Below are 21439 nucleotides of genomic sequence, written 5' to 3'. Positions count from 1 at the left end.
AAAGAGCATTCGCAGACCAAGAATAAGTGATTTTTAGAAGAATGAAGGATATTAGAAAGAAAGTTAGAAGAGACAGAGTTAGAAAGTTGACATAGAGTCAGCGAACAGTATTGCACTAGGTGTTAGAATGTGCAACTTATGTTCATTATCAAGTTCACTTGACAGAAACCCTTGTTGCGTATAATGTTTTACATAATTTATTTTATATATATATATATATATATATATATGTATATATATGTATATATATATATATATATATATATATATATATATATATATATATATATATATATATATATATATATATATATAAATATATATATATATATATATATATATATATATATATATATATATATATATATATGATATTAGAGAGAAAGTTAGAAGTTTAGTTAGAAAGTTGGCATACACACACACACACACACACACACACACACCAGACATAAGATTCGCTCAGAAAAATTTTAGCGGCGCTCAATTCGTCGCTTAGCAGCTTTTTATGAACGGACGCTCACAAATCCGCACAGAAAATTTCTTGAGCGGGCGCTTCGCATATTCGCTCACAAATCCGCTCATAAAAAAGTTTCAATATATTTCCAAATATTTATTTATTGGCAGCCCGTTCCCATCGCTTTATTTATCAGTTAATCACTTAGTAGGAAGGAGTAACTCGAATACACGACAGTTATACAATTATTAATTAAATAATAATTAACATAAGTGACAATAGAAAAATTGTGAACCAAATTGCCCCAAAAAGATTGGAAAGTCTCTTTCCAATCTTTGAATACGTTGTTGTTACTTTTGTACAAAGTCAACTTCTCCAAGGTGTCGTCGGTCATCAATCCTTGTTTGGCAGTGAAGATGAGTCCCCTAAACTAAATGTACGCTCGCAAGCTGCAGGCGAGGGCAACACAGTGTTGTACTGCCTAAAAAATTATGAAATGTTAAAGGCTTAATCAGTTCAATTTGTGATTTATAATGGATATAAAAATGATTAAAATACACCTGAAAATCGATTTGATTGTCGGATATCTGTCTAGCTGAGATCGATCCCCTTGCTTCTTATTGAAGTAACAATCCACATCGTCAAGATCACTCGAGCTGCACTTTTTGCAGACATCCAAGAACCACCCTCGCTGCTTCGTGCCACGATTTTAATCCGCGGTCGATTCGCTAAAGTTGGAGCTGTCGGACCTTTACAGAAATTCAATTCAAAGGTTTTTAAATGTTAAGTTTCAATTTTAAAAAGAACAGGACTCGATATAGTAGGCTATTGAGAGAAATGACAACAATTTTACTTACAGAGAGCTTCCAGCTCGGAGAATGTCGGAGAATGAGGATTAGAGTGTGCAGCAAGGCGGAGCCTTGAGTCATGAAACATGTCGCCAAATCTCTTCTGCAAACCCCACAGCACGGCTTTAATGAGACTTTTACAATGGACAATCGATGGCATACATTTCCCAATAACTCTTCTTTTAGTGGCTGTATGGAAGGCAACAGACATCCAATTGAGACGTTTAATTCGTTTTAAAATAGATCCGGAGCCTTAGACAAGGGCTTCATGATGATGGTTTACTTGATGACGTACTCAACCTCAGCCTGAGTAAATTTCTTGATGTCACCAAGGTCTTTGCAAAGCTTGTCAAACGCATCCTTCTTGTTGACCAGGAAATCTCGGGCAAAATCTATAGCGTCGTAGTATCCGTTCCATCGAGTGGCATTGTAAATAACGAATAATTTGCCCAAAGTCAACTTGATAAGATTGGCCTTCAAATAACTCCTGTTCTACTGATTCCAGATTGCCTGTAGTTTTCCAACAACTTTCCTCTTCAACTTTGTAAATGAGCTCGGATGGTCCTTGAAACGGACTCAGTCTTTGGCAGCTACTAAGTTAAGTAGGTAGCATCTGCATTTGAAATGAGGAGAAAAACGAATTTTGTCAGGTAGGGGCTCGATGGAGTCAATGCTCTGGTTCGAAGCTTCTTCATCGCTATGTTCGGAGTCAAGACGTTGCCTTTTCTTTGGTACGGGAGGACGTGCAAGCCCAGCACTCAAAATCTTCGATATCTTGAAAAACTTTTCTCGGAATTCCCGTCGTTGGAGTTATCAGAGGTTTCATCAACTTGTTAAAATCCAAAAAGTTTGAGCCGTTGTACGTTATGGCGGTGACGACCTTCTTTTCAATGCCAAATTCAGTTTGCAGGTCATTGATGGAGTTCGCTATCACATCATAGGTTTGGCTCTCTTTAATTCGACGAATGGCAAGCAAAACACTCCGGTGAGTGAGACCATCAGACCACCAGTGGACGGTCATCCCGATGAAGCTTTTGCAATTTTTTGTTTAGCAGTCAGCTGTAGTGCAGACGTTTGGGACCTCTACCAACGTTTCCTTCAGTAGCTGGCCTTCTCCTCGCACTCCTTGTCTAGTAGCTGTCGATAGAATTTTGGACTTCTAACCTCCAGATTGTCGACCAATGGCAGCAGAAAACTTCTTAAACCAGCGTTTCCCAGTGGTCCTTTTGGGCGATCTATGGTTGCAAAAGTATTATACTACAATATAAGTAACTGAAAATTCGCATACAGGTAAAACATTGTTGTTTATGTAATATACAAGAATGACCTTGGTTAGTTATGGTAGTAAAGATAGTAATTTCATGGCAATTGTTGTAAGTAGGGTGAACTTTTACTGTCTTCAGGTAATAAGATTAAAATTTGGAATTCCCTAAGTGCCATTGTTTCAATATTCTACAGTTATTTTCTTAAAAATGAAATCTGTCTACATCTGGCAAAGCAATAATATTTCTTAAAATGTCTTTATTTGTCAAGAACTGTAATTTTATTATTCATTTTATGTTTTGTTAGATTTTAAAATTAAAAAAATGTCTTCCGCATTTTCTTTTCTGGAAAATTTTCTTGCATGGAACTCTCTGTAATTTCAAATGACTTTATTTCTATGCTCCTGAGCCTCTTCTGACAATGTACCAAGTGGTAGGATGGCTTCTTTTATAATGAGGCTTTCATGCATCAAAATTTTGTGCACACTCTGCGGCATGTAGTACCAAGAGTATTCTTGAATGTTAAGTTACCATACAAGTTAGCAGTTAGCATGGTAAAATTTTCAAAAGCTAGCATATTTATTGCAAACCCCGAGCTAATTGTACGGAGAATTGTATCTAATCTTTCTATAAGAGATTTATTTACCCCTATAGCTTGTGAGGCTAGCTCTGAGTTGTAAAAAAAAGTACAAGCCACATTCCCTGTATTGCTTGTGCCACAGCCTTGTTTTGGTAAACCAACTAAAATATTCAATTCTCATTGGTTCATCAACTAAAATATTCAATTCTCATTGGTTCATCAATTCTCTTCTCAAATTTTCTTGTACTACCTTTTTTTTTTTCTGTTATATTTTTTTGTGTTTTCTCAATTCTTCATTTTTTAATATCTTAACGGTATGATATATTGAGGATACATTCCATGCATTTAATCCAAGCATGTAAGCTTATAGTCCTAATTGAAGAGCATTTTTATTTATCGGTCTTGCTCGCACTGCTTCTAGATTGTTCATTATTTTTGGTGATGCACCACAAATATGACAATTTTGAGCAGCTGTATTGGAAAGAGTGCTGCAAGTTTTACCATCGATCATCGTTAGTGAAAACGTCGATTGTATTTTAAATTGTACTCCTTCCACAATAACCTCACTTTGGCTCAGATCCTAAATTTTGTTTTTAACATTATCAACTTGTTGTGTTAAAAAATCAGGTGTTTCTTTGTGAAACATTATTTTGATGGGACGACAATATTTTGTTGATGAAGGTACAGGACTATTCGACAGAACCAATTCACATGACCCACTTACCGACGAAGCAGTCAATATAAGGGGAACCATAGATCCAAAATAAATGCTCGAATCGTCACTATCATCCGTTTCAAAACCTTGCATATATCAGCTATGACCCAATGCACCATCACAACCCCACTTGAATAAAATATTTAGATTTTTGGGATCAAAATCCTGCTACCTTGCTTTTAAAACATCTCTCTGTGCACTCAAAAGTCTTTGAACTATGTGGTTCACTAATGGTTTTAAAGAAACTTCGACAGATATTTCAGTTATTTTGATGTCATCGGGATAACATTGCTTCTTTGTCTCCAACAAACGATTGTATGGTGGGTAAATGTCAGCGTTGTGCAATTTAGAGGTTTGCTGAATATCGATGTATTGATTCTTTGTAAATTTATTATCAACAAAGAGAGCTAACGCACGCTCTGCTGTCATTTTAATGAGAGCCTTACTTTCAGTGAAAATACGTTTTTTACGTTGATAGCTTTTCTTGGTGAACTGGTAGGTGATGAAACCATATGAATAACTTTTACAGGGTCCCTTTTACCCTCATGCCTTAATTTAATTCGTGTAGCTAGAGAAAGCTCATCAGATGTCCTACCTTCAACGAAATCTTTCGCTCTCATAGTTTTCGCTGAATGAAAGTTTTCGTTCTCCAAAATGTTTTTTTGGACGTCCTGTATTTTCTGTCTTTTCACCTTCCTCTAAGCACTTAAAACTCACTGTCCAGCCAGCCTTTGTTGTGGTGTAAAAATTTGTCAACTGAGCGACATCGTTGTTTTATTTTTTTGGCAAATTCGCCACACAAATTTTTTAATCGTTTTTCAAAAATCACTTTAGACCCTTCTTTAGTGCCACTACTATTAAATTTAATTGTTTCTTCAACAAATTTCATCACTGTATTAAAATTTCTTTCTTTCCGCCATACTTCAAAAATGTCTCGTTTTCTCACACGATACGCCATCGAACCTACACAAATTAAAAAAGAGCACACAAGAGTAACTTTTTCTGAGAGATAAATTAATAAAGTAACAATAAAAAAATAGTTTAACAACAATCCCGAACAATTCCAAAAGTTCTACTCTATTAAAATCTTTACAAATTCTTATTTTTGTGTTAATCTATCATCATCTTTACAACCAAATAATTTTTTTACTAACAAAGATACAACTATTGTTATATAATATTGTAAATATATACCTGTTCGCTCGACTTCCATATCAAAAAAACATCAAAATAACAGTTTTAGGTACACTTAAATTCACTTTGAAAGGGCGTTGGTAAATTGCCCGAAACTACTGAGCGTAAGCTCGGTAAAGAAGTACAACTTTCGGATTCAATTGTTCACTTCAAGGTGGGAGTTGAGTTCTAAAAACGATTTATTTTGTTTACCTAGTTATCTAGGTATTCAATGAATGTCATTACAACCGATTATTTGAAGTTGAATATTATACCTCTTGCAATCATAGATTATGAAAAAGGACCACCGTGCGTTGTTGACGGAATAAAATGGCCGCATATCAACAGCAATTTAATTCTGGAATAGCAAATAAATAAACTACATTTTAGCAGCACAAATAAAGACTTATCAAGATTGCAATTTACCAGCACATTGTGGTCTAATTCTTTTTGAATGATAGGCTTCTTGTTGACCTGCCCTTTAGTGTTTTTGACCGCAAAGTGGGCATCCAGAATAGACTGCTTCTTGTTGGACTGTCTTCCTGCCTCCACTGCTTTGTTGAAACTCAGCATTTCATCTCCAAGATCACCACCATGACAATTCTAAATAGATAACTGAAAATTAGCATATACAGCTAATCAGGTTTATATCAAGTGCACAATTATTACCTTGTTTTTCCTACTAAGATTTGAAAGAGAATTTTTTATTATGAAAATTGGACGTGTGGCTATGGAAGTGCAATGACGTTGGTAGTTATTCATGCAGTATTCAAACAAGAGCCCAGATTTCCCGCTTTTACTTGGCCCTATGAGTTTGAAGAACTCTGATGGGATGTATGCTGATTTTTTCTTTTGTCTGCTGCCCATCATGCTTGTCATTGTCCTTCTGTTCCTCTTCATCTTCAGATTCTTCGCTTTGAGAACTGGATTGAATTGAAAGATAAAATATGTAAATTAGCATTGAAATTTATGGTTCTGGATAGCTAATTTTGTAATTTGATGGAGCTTATTAGCGTTAGCTTGAAAGTCTGAAACTGCCATACTGTCAAGCTGAATATATATATATATATATATATATATATATATATATATATATATATATATATATATATATATATATATATATATATATATATATATATATATATATATATATATATATATATATATATATATATATATATATATATATATATATATGGATAAGTTCACAAGTCTATATCACATTAATAAAATGCTACAAAATGGCAAAATCTCCTGCCAGAGTCACTTTCAGATTAACAAGGTAATAAGACCAATTGCACTTTTTAAATAAACTAATTTAGTAACATACCTGTTGACTTGGATTTCATCAACGCACGAAGCACCACTTGTACCTTTTTCATCCATATCTCAATTTTTAAATTATTTTGTCATCCAAAGGGCAAAAGCAAAATATTTACTATCCTACAGGAATAAAGCGATACTAGACAAAAGAACCCGTAAAAATTCTTCTTTCCTACTATTATCCATTTATATTTCATTTTCGTAGTAACAATAAAGTAGAATATAAATGATACTAATAAAGTGTTATTACTATTAATATGAAACTAAAATAATCTTACGAATTTTTTATCTAATTTTTTTTTCTACTATTCTAAATTGATAAGGAAATAACAAAAATGCAAGTCAAAAGTTTAGCTTAGGTCATAACTCTATTTTCCTTTTAAGCAATAAAATATAAGCTCAATAAAAGCAAAACTTCTAAAAAGCCATAAATAAAGCTAAAACAACAAAATGGAAACGATTTAAAATGGATGATCTTTTCTACACTTTAAGTAAAAAATATAAATATATATTTAGAATATATAACATATATTTTCTATACTTACTTCTAGATCTAATATTTCTATTATAATTTCATTATATATTTATAAACTAATAGATAATAATTGAATTCCAAAATGTTTATATATCTTCACTTTCTTGCCTATTTGATTTTTCATAAATAACCGCGTTTTTTTCAGAACGCGCTCTTTAAATTTCAGAAAAGTTTTTAAAATAACTGCTTTAAAAAACGAAAGTAAAACAACGATAAACGTTAACTGCAGTATTAATATTAAGAAGACTCTCTGGCTGGTTAAAAATATGTGGTGTTTTAAAATGAAGTTAAATATTTGACCGCTAGATGGCGCATTTCAACATGGATTTTAATATTTGGCCGCGAGATGGGGCAGAATGAGCGTAATTTTGAGCACTAGCAAAAACGCGTTCGCTCGCGCTTACGTTTATCTAAATTTGATGTTGTTCGCTCACACTTCGCTCAGAAATATTTGAGCGCCGCTCATGAGCGAGTTCAATTTGAGCGGCGCTCGTCCTAGGTCTGACACACACACGCACACACATATATATTTATGAAAGAAACAAATAAGTAATCTCAAATAAATACACTGTCAATCGCAAATTCAATAAAATGTCTAAATAAAGTTGTAAATAAAACTTGAGTTATAAGTAAATTATGTTTTATTTTTTGACAATGCTATAAGACCCTTTTCTTATGAATTAAACTTTTTAAATTTCATATTGTTTAGTGTTTCTTTTATATACTGTAAAAACATAACACAAAATAATATGAACTTAAAAAAATTTAATACATAAGAAAAGGTTTTTATACAATATAAATCCTATATAATATAGGATTCCTATATTATATTCCTATATATAGCTTCCTATTAGGAAACTAATTTTCAGAAGTAACTATTTTTATAAGTATCTTTATCTATTTATAACAGCATCCTTAATCTAAATTAAAAAGAATTTTTTGCTATTGCACTTCTTTATAAACATATATCACTTTAGTTCCAGTAAAACAAATATAAATATATTAAGATCTCTAGTTTGAAATGATATACGTGCATAATTTTTCCTCGTGAAAAAAAAAATATGGCGCTCTGTAAATTAGGGGCTTCACTCAAGTATACTAAAATATACGGTTAAAGTCCGTAATTTAAAGTTAAGGAAAGTCTCCTTATCGAAAATACGGACAAAATCGTATAAAATGATGTGATTATTTCAAAAGTCTTTCAAGTATAGGTAAAAGACCGCAATTTATTGAAAACGGATTTTTTCAGTAACATAACAACGGAAAAAGTCTGATAAATGGGTTTTTTACAGTGTAGTTAAGAATAGTATAAAAAATATTTTATGAATAAGATGGAAGGCGTTTTTCTTCATGAATAACCAGTCTAACGGTATGAATGATATTAATAATAATAGTAATAATAATAACACTTTTAGTTCTTATGGTATTAACACACCACATTGTCCACAACCGATTAAAGATTGAATTTTTGCGATTGAAATCGCATTCAAATGCTTGCGTTTGAATGCGATTCATTCAAATTAATTAAAAACATACAGTTTAAGATGGTTAAACGCAGCTTCTAAAATAAATGAAAAAAAGACATTTCTTTTATTCGAAAATCAACGTATACTTACACTTACGCAGATAAAACATCAAACTTTATATAAATTATCAAAAGACGAATACAATAAGTTTGTTAATGAACGCTACTACATCTAGTTATAAAAAACCAACCCTTTAATAACAGATCATATTAATAAAGAACATAAAACTATTCGAAGAATCATGATGTTTTTCAATATCAAATATCAATATAAACAGTTCTTCCGATTGTTTCATTACATTAAAAGTCCATAAACCTAATTTTTTAAATAATCCTACTGCTCGTCTATTTAACTCAGCTAAGGATGAAGTTGGTAGAATAAATAAACATATTTTATACGATATTAACACCAACCAAAGAAATATTTTGCAATAAAATCAGTGGAATAGTACATAAAGTGTAATAAATTGGTTTAAAAGCATCAATGACAAACATTTTGATAAATTCCTTATTTTCGACATCGTTGACTTTTACCCTTCTATTAATGAAAAGCTACTTATCGACTCCATAAACTTTGCAGAAGAATACGTTTTCATTGATGCTGATCATAAATCTTTAATTCTCCACGTGCGTAAGTCTTCATTATTTACCAATGACCAAGTTTGGATAAAAAAATCGAGCGGTTTGTTTGATGATACCATGGGTGCATTTGATGAAGCGGAGGTGTGCGAGTTAGTTGGTATTTTCTTCTCTTCCAGATTTCGCAGTTTTAAAAAAAATCTGATTTTGGATTATACAGAGAAGATGGCTTAGCCGTGTTTACAAACGCAAGTGGTCCAAAAATGGAAAAAATTAAGAAGCATTTCACTCAAATATTTAAACAAAACAACCTCTGTATTTCCATTCAATTTAATATGAAAATTGTTAATTACCTTGATGTTACATTTAATCTTAATAACAACATTTTCAACCTTTCCATAAACCGTACGTTAAATTATATCCATGCTAGTTCCAACCATCCACCAAGCATTTTAAAACAATTACTAACCTCAAATGATCATAGATTATCTTCCAATTCTTCAAGCGAAAATTTTTTCCAGAAGACTGCTTCTATTAATAAAGACGCATTAGAAAAGTCTGAATTTCTCCATATCATTCAAACCTAAATCCTTTCATATCATTTATCATTCAAACCTAAATCCTTTTAATACTAATAACCGAAAAAGAAATATTATAAGGTTTAATCCTCCTTTCAGTAAAAATGTGGTAACAAAAATTGGACACCTTTTCTTAAACTTAATTGACTTGCATTTTCTATTACATCATAAGCTCCACAAAATTTTTAACAGAAACGCAGTAAAAATTAGTTTGCATACATCTGCATGCCAAATATTTGATTAATTATTAGTTCACACAACCAACAAATTTTGCACAACAAACTCACCGCTAATGATATAAATTGCAACTGCATTAAGAAAATCACATTCCGTTAAATAACTAATGTCTATCAAAAGATGTTGTATATAAAGCCACTTTAGCATCACCTAATCCCAGTTTTACGGAAAAATCTTATCTCGGTATTAGTGAAAACGCATTCAAGCTCAGGTTTGCAAACCACCTTAAATCATTTAATGCAACCAAGTATAGGAATGATACAGAACTTTTCAAGAAAATCTGGAAACATGCCTATAATTAAGTGAAACATAATTAAAAGATGCCAATCTTATAACCCATCGACAAAAAAGTGTTATCTTTGCATCAATGAAAAATATTTTACTATGACTTTTGATAGTCGATTACTACTTAACAAAAAAAGTGAATTGCTTTCTGCTTGTAGGTTTAGGAAAAAATTTTTACTATCTAACTTTGATTCCGTCGATTAGCAAATATCGGATCACATATACTTAAAGTCAGATGCCGTTGCAACACTAAGCTTGTAATTTTTATAACGGTTTTTATTATATATTTGAATATTATGAATGATGATTGCCGAATGGTATGAAACTTTAGGTTCCATTATAAAGTTGTTCTTTTTCATTTAAATTGTTTATTACAATTTGATCTATTTAAAAAAAAAAAAGATATTGATAACTATTAAACAGACGAGAGTTGTATTTCCAGCAGTATACGACATTTATCAATATATATATATATATATATATATATATATATATATATATATATATATATATATATATATATATATATATATATATATATATATATATATATATATATATATATATATATATATATATATATATATATATATATATATATATATATATATATATATATATATATATATATATATATTTGTGCGGCCGTAGCGCAGAGGTTAGAGCGCTTGCTATATAAGCAGGAGATCCAGGTTCGAGACGACCTCTGGACATATTTTCGCGTCACGGTAAGGAAGGAGGCGTGAAATTCCCGGTTAAATGCACTTCCACGGTGCTCTGTGACAAGACCGTTAGGACTTCTTGGGGCATCTAAAAAAAATCAAAAAATGTATATATATATATATATATATATATATATATATATATATATATATATATATACTTACATAGTATATATATATATATATATACATAGTATATATATATATAGTATATACATATATATATATATAATATATATATATATATACATAGTATATATATATAGTACATAGTATATATATATATATATATATACTATGGCCCCCACAAGGGAAGGGACAGGAAACACTCTAGCACTGGGACCCGGAGGTAAAGGTGGCCATGCGGATATATCAATGCACACACAATATGTTTATTTCGATACACACACACGCACGCACGCAAAATAACTTAACGCATTTAGTTTCAAAACTACAATTTTTCGGACCATTTCCCGCGTTTTTATCAGTTTTTACTTGGTTATTAGATTGGTAAACATAATTTGGTTTGTAATCTTTCAGCATAATTATTTACATTAATTGAACTCTGCAATAAAACCAATTTAGAATCATTAGTAATTAATTCTGAAGTTATTTGAGTTCAGACATTTACATAGTTTGAAAATATTATAGTTCTGAAATTAGTTTTGTTCCTTAAAAGTTATATTGTTCAGAACTTAAATACTGTCTTAAAATAAAGATTTATCGGATTGTCAAGTTATTAAAACATGTCAAGCTTAAAATACATACAAAAGTCTGGATCTCAAAAGAGAAAACTTAAAAATAAGATAAATTTAAAAGAATCTAGTGCTCAATCATTAATCAAATTTTACCGATCTGATAATGAATAGCCTTCTAATGGTAAAATTGAGAATTGTAGAGAGGGTAATTGTTTTATAGATGTCAAAGCTGAAGATCATATTGAAATTGGCTGATCAGTTTAAAAACAGACAAAGAAAATGCACATGGCTTCTGAAGAACAAGGCATGACATAAAAGCTTAAGAATAGTGCGGCATAAAAAGAACTAAATTAAGATAATGCTTCTGATCTTAATCAAACCAAAAAATTTGAGATACATCTACATGTACATAGCACAAATTTATTTCATATGATGAGCGCCAACGTATATTAATTTTGAGAAAACTAAGCGGATTTATGAAAACTTACCAAGAGATTTACAAAAAAGAAAGTTTTATAAAGCTTTGTTGTTTACAAAAATGAAAGATAAACGAACACAAGACCATTTTCCTAGTTGGAATGCAGTATAACAAAAGAAAAACTTTATTGTCTGTTATGCCGTATTTTTGCGATCAAAGTAATAACTTAAATAAATTGAGCAGTTTAGTCTGTTTAAGGTTTTCCCCTAGAAAATTACCATGGAATAAAAATTGTATAATGTTTTGCCCGATCATGAAAACAGTGCTGAACATCAAAAACAATTTTTGCCTGGAATGTTATTTTGGAATCATTAAAATAAAATGGAATAAACAAACATTACAGCTCCAAATCATATCCTATAACATTTTAATACTGAATTTAATGCTGCTGCCGTTACTCATTCGTGCGTGTTTGCACATTACACCCGAGTTAATGGCAAGAAAGAGTCGCAGCAACTTTTGTATAAGAAAACGCGCGCGAAAGTGTATGCAAATATCTGCTTATGTAAACTTCAAATTACGTAACGTTAAAAACATATATCAAGTTTTACAGTTTTACTTCTACTTTAAACTTGCATTGCAACAACATTTCCGTTATTTTGATATATAGCATTTATTTGACGTTTTATAAAGTCTTTTGTTCATTAAATGGTTTTAAAACTTTCACCGAACAATACGCCTCAAGGCCAAAGTGGTTAAATCGCCGCATTCTGAAGTGAAATACTGTGGTGCTCTTCCACTTTTTTTTTTCAATCTTTTTCGATTTTTAAAATACAAAATAAAGCATTTTTGAAATTCTCTCGGTATTTTTACTTTTATTTAAAAGTTGTATTGCGGCAAAATCTCCTTAATTTTGATTTATAGCATCTATTTGCAGTTTTACAAAGTTATTCCGTCTTTTTTATTAAATAATGTTAAAAATCGGCAAATTATCCCAACGGGCATTGGAACATTTAATCAACGTTTAGTTAGTGTTCTTCCTAAACGTTTAGATTTAATTTAGTTTCGATCTAGAACGTAGGTCAATCGAATGTTCCATTTAAACTATATCTAAATGGTTAGTTTTAAACGTTCTTTAAATTCAATCTAAATCTTTCGTTTTGAAAGCATTCCGAATTTTATAAATTCAAATTTCTTTAATTTGTGCTTCTTTAAATAAATTAGCGCCGTAAAGTTAAACGTTGCAGCGCGTTATCTAAGTCATAAACAAATCAAACGTTAAAAATATATATTTTTTATATATTAGTCAAAAATAAATGTACATAAATTTTAAGTATTATATTGCATTATCGTCATCATCATCGTCATCATCACAATTGTCTCCAGGTCGATCAGCGTCATCTTTGGTGGAATCAAGCAAACCAGCCTCTGCGTCCTGAAAACTGAAAATATGTGCATAGCCTTTCCCAGTTCCACCTAATCGGAAGGGAGCCATTCTAAGGTGGGAACAAATACACGAATGTATTTCTGATACAGAAGACGTACAATCTCGTTTCAAAACACATTCTACAAATAATAAAAATAACTCAATCTAAATCATTTATTCAACAATTTTATAAAGCCATAGTTTTATAGATTTAAATTTTTGTTAAACTAGTACAGTGTACACTGAGTAGATATAAATTACACTGAATTTAAATTTAATTTTATTTAAAAAAATAAAAAATACACATATTTTACCGACAACAAGTTGACACAGAGCAGTGTCTCTAAACGGAAGCTTTCTCAGAGAACCTTTTCCATCCATACTCAAATGAGACATAACAAAATTTGTAAAAAGTCTTTTCAATAGATTCTTTGAAGTATCTTTAATTGATGATCCTCCAATTCGTGAAAGAAGGCGAATCTACAAAGAAATTATTCATAAACGCTACATTTTATTAGATATAAGATTCCAATTAGAATAAAAGTCAATCCACTTTAGTAAAAGTAAAATATATTTTGTGACATCAAAAATAACATTTTATATACGTTTAAAACTTTTCTGGTTGTCTTTTCTGAAAGTAAAGATAAAAATATTTAGCTATACACTTACTAAAATTGTTCGATTAGCAAGAACTCCACATTGCTCCTCTAAATTACTGTACCCATCCAATGTTCCAATAGCTCCACCAATAACCTCTAGATGGACTTGAGCAACAGGCTCTAAACTTGGTATCGTCATCGTTTCCACTGCTATCCGTAAAACTTTAATTTCGTTGGCCATATTTGATAATTGATAGAGAACTTTTCGCTGAAACTCTGTAAAATATAAATTTATTTATATAATAAAAATAAAAAAAATAAACTTATAACTTTCCATATTTTGCAGTTATAGGTTGATAACAGATAATTTGCTTAACTGCAGGGCAACTGCAGTGTCCACCGTAAAAAAAAAGCACTCAAATTAGAAAATATGTTATTAAATAATATGTAAATAAATAAGGTTTGATATCTTACTCCCATTATCCATTTCATTTTCTTGAGGAGCAGTTAATACACTCAATATCTTGTTTGAATGAAACTTTTTATTCAATTGAAAAGGTGGTACTGAGAGTTTCACTGCAATAAAAATAACGATACAAGTACAGGCTTTTTAAATATTTATTATATATAAAAAGCATTATATTTAATATTTATAAATATTTTTTTTTATAAAACATTACATTTTTGCAGTTTATACGTCAGACCTTAATTACTATACTATACAACAACATACTATATACAAATATTAACTAATATCAAAATAAGTTGAGAGTGTTTGAGAGACATAAATGGTACTAAAACAAAATGAGAAAATGGTTTCTTTAGGTAAAAATCTTGAATAAACCTAATAATTATAATTTATAAATCAAAATCATAAATGCAATTAAAGTGAAAAATTAAATATTACTTGATAGTACATTGTCTTTCGATATGGCAGCTCTGCGCCTGTATATTGGTATCTTTGAATTTAATATCCGGGCTAACAAAAAAAGAGAGTTTGATAGGACTGATTGGTTAGCTACAATGTCAACAACTATATAGTTAAATTATGCTTGCAAAGTTATTTTCAATGTAAATTAATTAAAAAAATTGCTTTGCACATTTATCTTAAAAGGAAAATGACAGTAAATATGTTCATAAGTAATAAAAATTACTAGGTCAATCTATAAGTGAAGAAGGTCTATATCAAAGATATAAATTTAGACATCTTACTTGATTGATCAATATTATTGTCTTATGTTATTGTAGCCATGCTTGATTTGAATAAAGGTATCTTGGAATTACTGTTTAAGAGACCAGGTGACTGTTGAAGCGGCGAAGGTTTATCTAAAATGTAAATCCTAACTTATATTGTTTGAGATATAATCGTAACAAATTACTATTAGTATTCAAAGAAATAAAGACAATTTAATAAAGACAACTTACATGCTTGATCAATTTTGAAATTTTGTGGTACCATATCCACAATCTTTTTGTTCAACGAACTGTTTAATGCTAACATTTTGCTTAGTTTAGCAGGTGGCTGTGGAAATGCAGATAGTTTGACTATTTTAAAAATAAATTACAACTACAGTAAATGTAAAAAATTATTATAAATAACTGTTTTATTAAAAAACACATACACATAATAATGCTATGGCTATTATTATCACCAGGGCTTAAGGCAGAGGTTCAAATACTTCAGCTACTGCTCCACTTCTTATAAAATTACTAGCTGTTGGTAGCACCAACATCAAAGCCCTGATTATAAATATTATTTTTTTGCTCCTACTTACATCATACTTATTATTATGTTTATTGTAACAAATTAGCTAACTTGTCAATATTCTTACTTTTTGCATTAACATTAACATCTACTTCTTTCTCGCCTAAATTATAAAAAAAATGTTTTAATATAATTGTATAAATTAGCGTTAGTAATATTAACTCCAAATGAAAAAATAAGTTTTATTTCAATTAGAATAATGCAAAATTATAAATTATTAATTACTTGGTAGTTAATATATTTTTTATATATTATTTGGCAGTTTATATATTTTGTAAAATTATTATCTATATAGTTAGAAGTTTCAGGAGAAATAGGTAGAGGTAGAAACAGAATAACTTGGAAAGAGTGTGTTTCAGATGATATGAAAAAGCTACATTTAAGGAAAGAAGATGTTCAAGACAGTGTATTTTGGAGAAATGGCATTATGAGAAACGTCCAACCCGTGCAAGCACGGAAACAAGGACGCTAAAACAATAATGATGATATAAACATAAACTAATTAAAAAGAACCTTCAAAAAAAGTTGCAAAGTCAGCACGCTTGCGCTTTTTTGTTAACTGCTGATCATTCTTCAGCTGATCCTCTTCTTCAGTTTCTGTTGTTAAATTGTAACTATTACAATCCTCGTAGCAATCTGTAAAATAAATAACAAAACTTATCCAAAGCAGATATTGCCAAGTAAATTTTTTTAACAAGTAATGGATAAATTATTTAACATTTTACAAATGTAAATTATAAAATATAACAACTCAATAATATATGAAGCTGTTGTCAAAAAATAAACACCAAACCTGACGTAATTTTTATTTTTATTAGTCTAAAAAGCCGCCAATTTTCATTAGGTTTTACCCCTTCCTTCATTAACTTAAACACATTCATTTTGGATGGTGGCCACATCACTACTTTTCCTTGCACCCATGCGGAAGGCAAGACTCCTTCTTCTTCACGATTGTCTTCTAACCAAACAGCCCGGTGATATGACATTTTGCTAAAATGTTATTACTCTTTTTATTTGTAAAAACTGTGTTAAAAGTGTTTTAAATAAGTTTAGCCATTTACTAATACATACTATACAATACTATTTTATAGATATATTTGTTTACTTATTATTATTATTAACACTTGCTCCAGCTAAACAAGACATCAAGAGAAATTATTAGCAGAAGAGAACGTTATAAAAAATTTTCTATATATTTATTACTCTTTAAAATCTAAAAGAATAATATCTTTTTAATTATTATAATTAATGTTAAGATTTACAATAAAAGTAAATGAAATCAAAGCAAAATAATATTTTTTTAAATATTAAAAAGTTAAAACAAAAACAAAGGAAAATATACTCATAATCTAATATAACTTAAATAGATTAACAAATTGACTTGCACCAAATAAAATTAAAAAAAAAAAAGACTTCCTCTAAATATGAAGATAAAAAATATATAGCTGATATGAATATGAATATGATATAAATAGTAAGATAAAAAATATATAGCTAAAGAAATTCAGTCCTATTGCTAATATACAATTAAACATCTTCATTAAATTAAAAAACATATTAAGCATATTAAACATATGTACATAAAACATAATAACAACTAATTAGAGTGATAAAGCCATAATAAAATAAGAGTGATAACCATAATAAAATAATTAGTAAAATAATTTAACACTCTTTTGAATGAAGAAGAGGCATCAACACAAAACCGCCATTACAGGGAAGCTTTAGAACCTTTCTCTCAATTTCTGTAAACTTCACATTTTTTGATTTTGAATGCTTATAATGATTGTTCACAAAATAAATGTCTAGGAGGTCAGAGGAGCATGGCTCAATGAAGAATGGATGCAAATTAGCAAAACTGAATATATAACACATACATGAATCTTTTTGAACTTCATATATTTCTACAAACTGTCTATTTTTTAGTTGAGCAAACGAATCTCTATACGCTGTTGATAATTTAAAAACTGGGTTTGTTGCATTTGCAATGTCAGAGTATTTATGGACGTTTTCATATTCTTGAATTCTTTTTGCTACTTGTACAGCAGGATTTGAAGAACCTCTCACATATCTCTTTAACGTTTGCAAATAATTTTCAAAGGGAAAAGCACTGATATTATCAAGCGGTGAATTAAAAAATTCTACATCATCTCCTATATGCAGCAAATGATGAATTATATACACAACAAAATAATTACCATATAATTGTTGAGAATTTTCAACAAAATGTCTAAGCAAATCTTTTGCATAGTTCAACATGTTATTTCTTCTGTCGTTTGATGGTGTGAGCAGAATTGATGCAGCAACAGAAAGTGTTAAAAAATGTTTGTAACGCTCAGGATCCAAAATTCCTTTCAAGACAACAGGCCCTGTGTATAATAAGAATTGCCGGAATTCAGTGGCCTTCCATCTATCTAGGTCCAATAAAGATCTAGGGCGTCTAGCAAACTCACTTGGTAAGCATTTTCGTAGATCCAAAAGGTTTTCCGAAATTTGCAATATGTTATTGTTGCTTAACTTAACTTTTCTATCACCTTTTTTCAAAGCTTGAAGTATACGACGCATGACACCTAAGCAGATCAAATGCATATAGTCAAGTGGGAATATGCTGATACATTGGTCTGTTATTTCATTTAAAGGTGAAGCTCCATGTTGATGACTTCCTAGGAATTCAAGATTTTTAAAACTGTCATCTGTGCGCCTTCCAGCATTGAAGCAATCAGGAGAAACAAACGTGGTTCGCCTGTTAGTTGACGTACCAACAGCAAGACAACGTTCACATGCATGCAAGCCATTGTGACCAACAATATTTTTCAGAAAAGATCTTGCAGGAGCATCACAAATAACTGAGTGCAAAATAACTGTGTAATTTTTACCATTATGAGTGACACCATTACACTTTAAAAACTTATACTCATCTATAAAATCCTTTAAAAACTCATTAACAGAATTTAGCTTACTATCTCCTTGATATAAAGCAACAATCATGGGTGAATTATGATTAACAGCAGAGAGAATCGGCCAAAATTGCCTTTTAGATGATCTAAACAATGGTATACCGTCAACATTTATTTGCAGATTGAGTACATCGCTGCAAATGTCGTGATTTATTGCATTCTGTAAACATTTGGTAAGGCCAAAATAAATGTATTGGCCACCACACTTTTCCTGAACTTGTATAGCTAGAGGTGTTTGCAAAAGAGTTCGACTATCTTTAGGCAGCTCGCACCCATATCTTCTCAACAAGGCTAGTAATCCATTACATGATAAACGTGTGAGTTTTGCATTTACAACCCATTGAGCTAGATTGTATTGAAAAGATCCATTGTCAACAAGCTCCATATCACAATAATGTTCATCGTCTGAGCTGCTATTGGGCGGTATTATGTCAATATCAATATCATCAATATCACAATAATTTTCATCATCAGAACTACTATGAGGTTGTACTATGTCATTGTCAAGTTCATAGGAATCATTATTAAGTATATAGTTAGTGCTATTATCTGAAATAGAAGATAAACCACACACATTTTCTGCATCTGTTAAAGAATTTGATAACCCAGGAGGTTCACATTTACAGCAACTATTTGCATCTTTAACAACCTTTCTATATTTTCGCATATACTCTGCTTTTGCACTCATAACTCATACGAATGAATCTAAAGAATCAATAAAACAAAATATCAGATGATGTAAAATAATAGGTAATAAAATAGAATTAAAAAGAAAGCAAAATTATTAACCAAATCAATTGCCATTCATAGTTATAAATTACCTAATTATCAATTTGTATCCTCCTTTTATAATATATATTATTATTATGAAACATTGATGAAATAATTGATAATATTATCAAAAGGATTATATCCCTAAAACATCCGTTAACTCAATTTAGTTACTACCAAATAAAAAGTTATTTTATTTTTTTTAAACCACAAACTACGTAATTTAAGATTCATATAAATTTATAGTTTTAATACATAATAAAAGATTCAAAATGTCCGACTCCTTCTGTGCGAACTTAATTAAGTTATATAACTTAATTAGTTCCGTACGGAAACTGTGTGATTTAGCTTTTAAACTCTAACTAAACATTCAGAACTTGTTTAGAATAGATTCCTACGGAACTGAATGTGTGATTAGGCTTTTAAACGCTAACTAAACATTCAGTACTCGTTTAGAATAGATTCCTAAACTTTTAGAACGGCGTAAATGTCATATAAACGTAATCTAAACCAATTTTAAATCAGCAAATGCCCGTTGGGTAGTATGCCTTAAAGGAAAATTAAAAAAAAAACCACAAACGGAAACTCATATATTTTTTGTCTATTATTTTGATAAAAATCAAACTGGCAAACTTTTATTTACTCTCATTTAATTCTAATCTATACTCTAATATAATCTATATAAGTATTTAATACTTTGTAAACAAAAAATGGTATATATTAGTAATGTTATCAAAGAATAAATTAAGTTTGAAGCAGAATCACGCACGAAATTAAACGTTTAAATGCAGTTCGTGGATGATTACGCAAGGAAGTAGCGAATTTGTCGATTTCACGTAGTTATTTTTATGAAAATAAATTGCTTGTGTGTATTTCAAGTGAAATTTTATGTTTCTACAACTCATTTGTGTGTATTTCAAGTGAAATTTTATGTTTCTACAACTCGTATTTATTTTCGATGAGAAATGGCAGTCATCAAATATTCTGGCTAGAGTATAGCGTTTTGAAAAATGTTGTATATTTTACGACATTAACACGCGCAAAAAAAAAGATGATAAGCATATATATATGCAAAATGTGATTTATTCACACCCATTTTAAATTTACAAAAATCTGAAGATGGAGAACTTCAAAAATAGCCAAACTTGTAAACGCATACAAGAAAGATCTGCCAGATGACTCACTTTATCTCACAAGTATTTACAAAACTGTTTTTGGCAGTAAAAGTTTTTCTCTTCGTCTTCTAAACTCAATTTATAACAAACAAATTCAAGGGATTTTTACCAACATTTTTCTGGCAATTAAACTGTTTTGTTCAATTCCAGTATCTGTATCATCAGCTGATAGGGCCGCCTAGAGGGAAGGGGGCACTGGGTACATTTTACCTAGGCACACGAACATTGGGGGTACATGCTACCCTCAATAAAAGATTTTAATAAAATTTTTGATAATCGTATAGAGTACTACTCCTTGGAGAAATTTAAAATCTAAAGAATCTATAAGACATTTATTACAATAAGAATTTATTACAACAGGCTCCAAATATTTATTATTCTAAATTTAATTCAAAATAAAAAAAAAAACGTTGTTATTGTCATTAAATGAATAAATCTTATTAAACATTAATATAGAAAATGTGTATGCATTAATATATATGTACGTTTATATTACTTTTTTTTTAAATCAGTAGAGATATACTATAGTAAGTAGAGATATACTAAAGTAAAGACATTTTAAGCATTTTGCCAAATTCATATGTATTTTAAAACGGATTATGAATATATTTGCTTTATACTTACACCGAAAATATGTAAACGGGGCTCGGTGATAAGGCAGTTTATGAAATCTTCTTACTCCGGCCTAAATTTATTTATGTAATATGTATTTATTATCAATTTATCAAACAGCAAACCTTTAAACAGGCAAATTATCAAACGGCAAAAAAAAGAAAGATTATTTGCATAATTTTAAGCAAAAAATTTAAGA

The 21439-nt window shown here is 30.1% G+C and overlaps 3 protein-coding genes across 4 annotated transcripts in view; 1 reads left to right on the top strand and 2 right to left on the bottom strand.

The window, feature by feature from the left end:
• Positions 1-21439, top strand: part of LOC136076084 (uncharacterized) — a 67575-nt gene that overhangs the window by 8704 nt on the left and 37432 nt on the right. The window lies entirely within an intron of this gene.
• On the bottom strand, positions 13257-16975 carry LOC136076969 (uncharacterized). 2 transcript variants are annotated; one of them, XM_065791034.1, is made up of 7 exons: positions 16519-16975; positions 16239-16361; positions 15793-15828; positions 15386-15505; positions 15173-15286; positions 14868-14939; positions 14468-14536 (listed from the first exon to the last, which is right to left on the bottom strand). In XM_065791034.1, the coding sequence occupies exons 1-5, from the start codon at positions 16709-16711 to the stop codon at positions 15195-15197; spliced, it is 564 nt and encodes a 187-aa protein (XP_065647106.1). In that variant the 5' UTR covers positions 16712-16975; the 3' UTR covers positions 14468-14536; positions 14868-14939; positions 15173-15194. The 2 variants fall into 2 exon arrangements, with proteins under 2 accessions (XP_065647105.1, XP_065647106.1); XM_065791033.1 differs by lacking the exons at positions 15386-15505; positions 15793-15828; positions 16239-16361; positions 16519-16975 and adding exons at positions 13257-13501; positions 13676-13841; positions 14031-14236 and having other exon boundaries at positions 14435-14536; positions 15173-15241.
• Positions 17347-19703, bottom strand: LOC136076968 (uncharacterized). Its single transcript, XM_065791032.1, has 2 exons — positions 19504-19703; positions 17347-19387 (listed from the first exon to the last, which is right to left on the bottom strand). The coding sequence occupies exon 2, from the start codon at positions 19368-19370 to the stop codon at positions 17391-17393; it is 1980 nt and encodes a 659-aa protein (XP_065647104.1). The 5' UTR covers positions 19371-19387; positions 19504-19703; the 3' UTR covers positions 17347-17390.

This window comes from Hydra vulgaris, chromosome 02 (assembly GCF_038396675.1).
Source record: "Hydra vulgaris chromosome 02, alternate assembly HydraT2T_AEP".
NCBI lineage: Eukaryota > Metazoa > Cnidaria > Hydrozoa > Anthoathecata > Hydridae > Hydra > Hydra vulgaris.
Note: the sequence above shows the minus strand (reverse complement) of the source record. Positions and strands in the feature narration are given on the sequence as shown.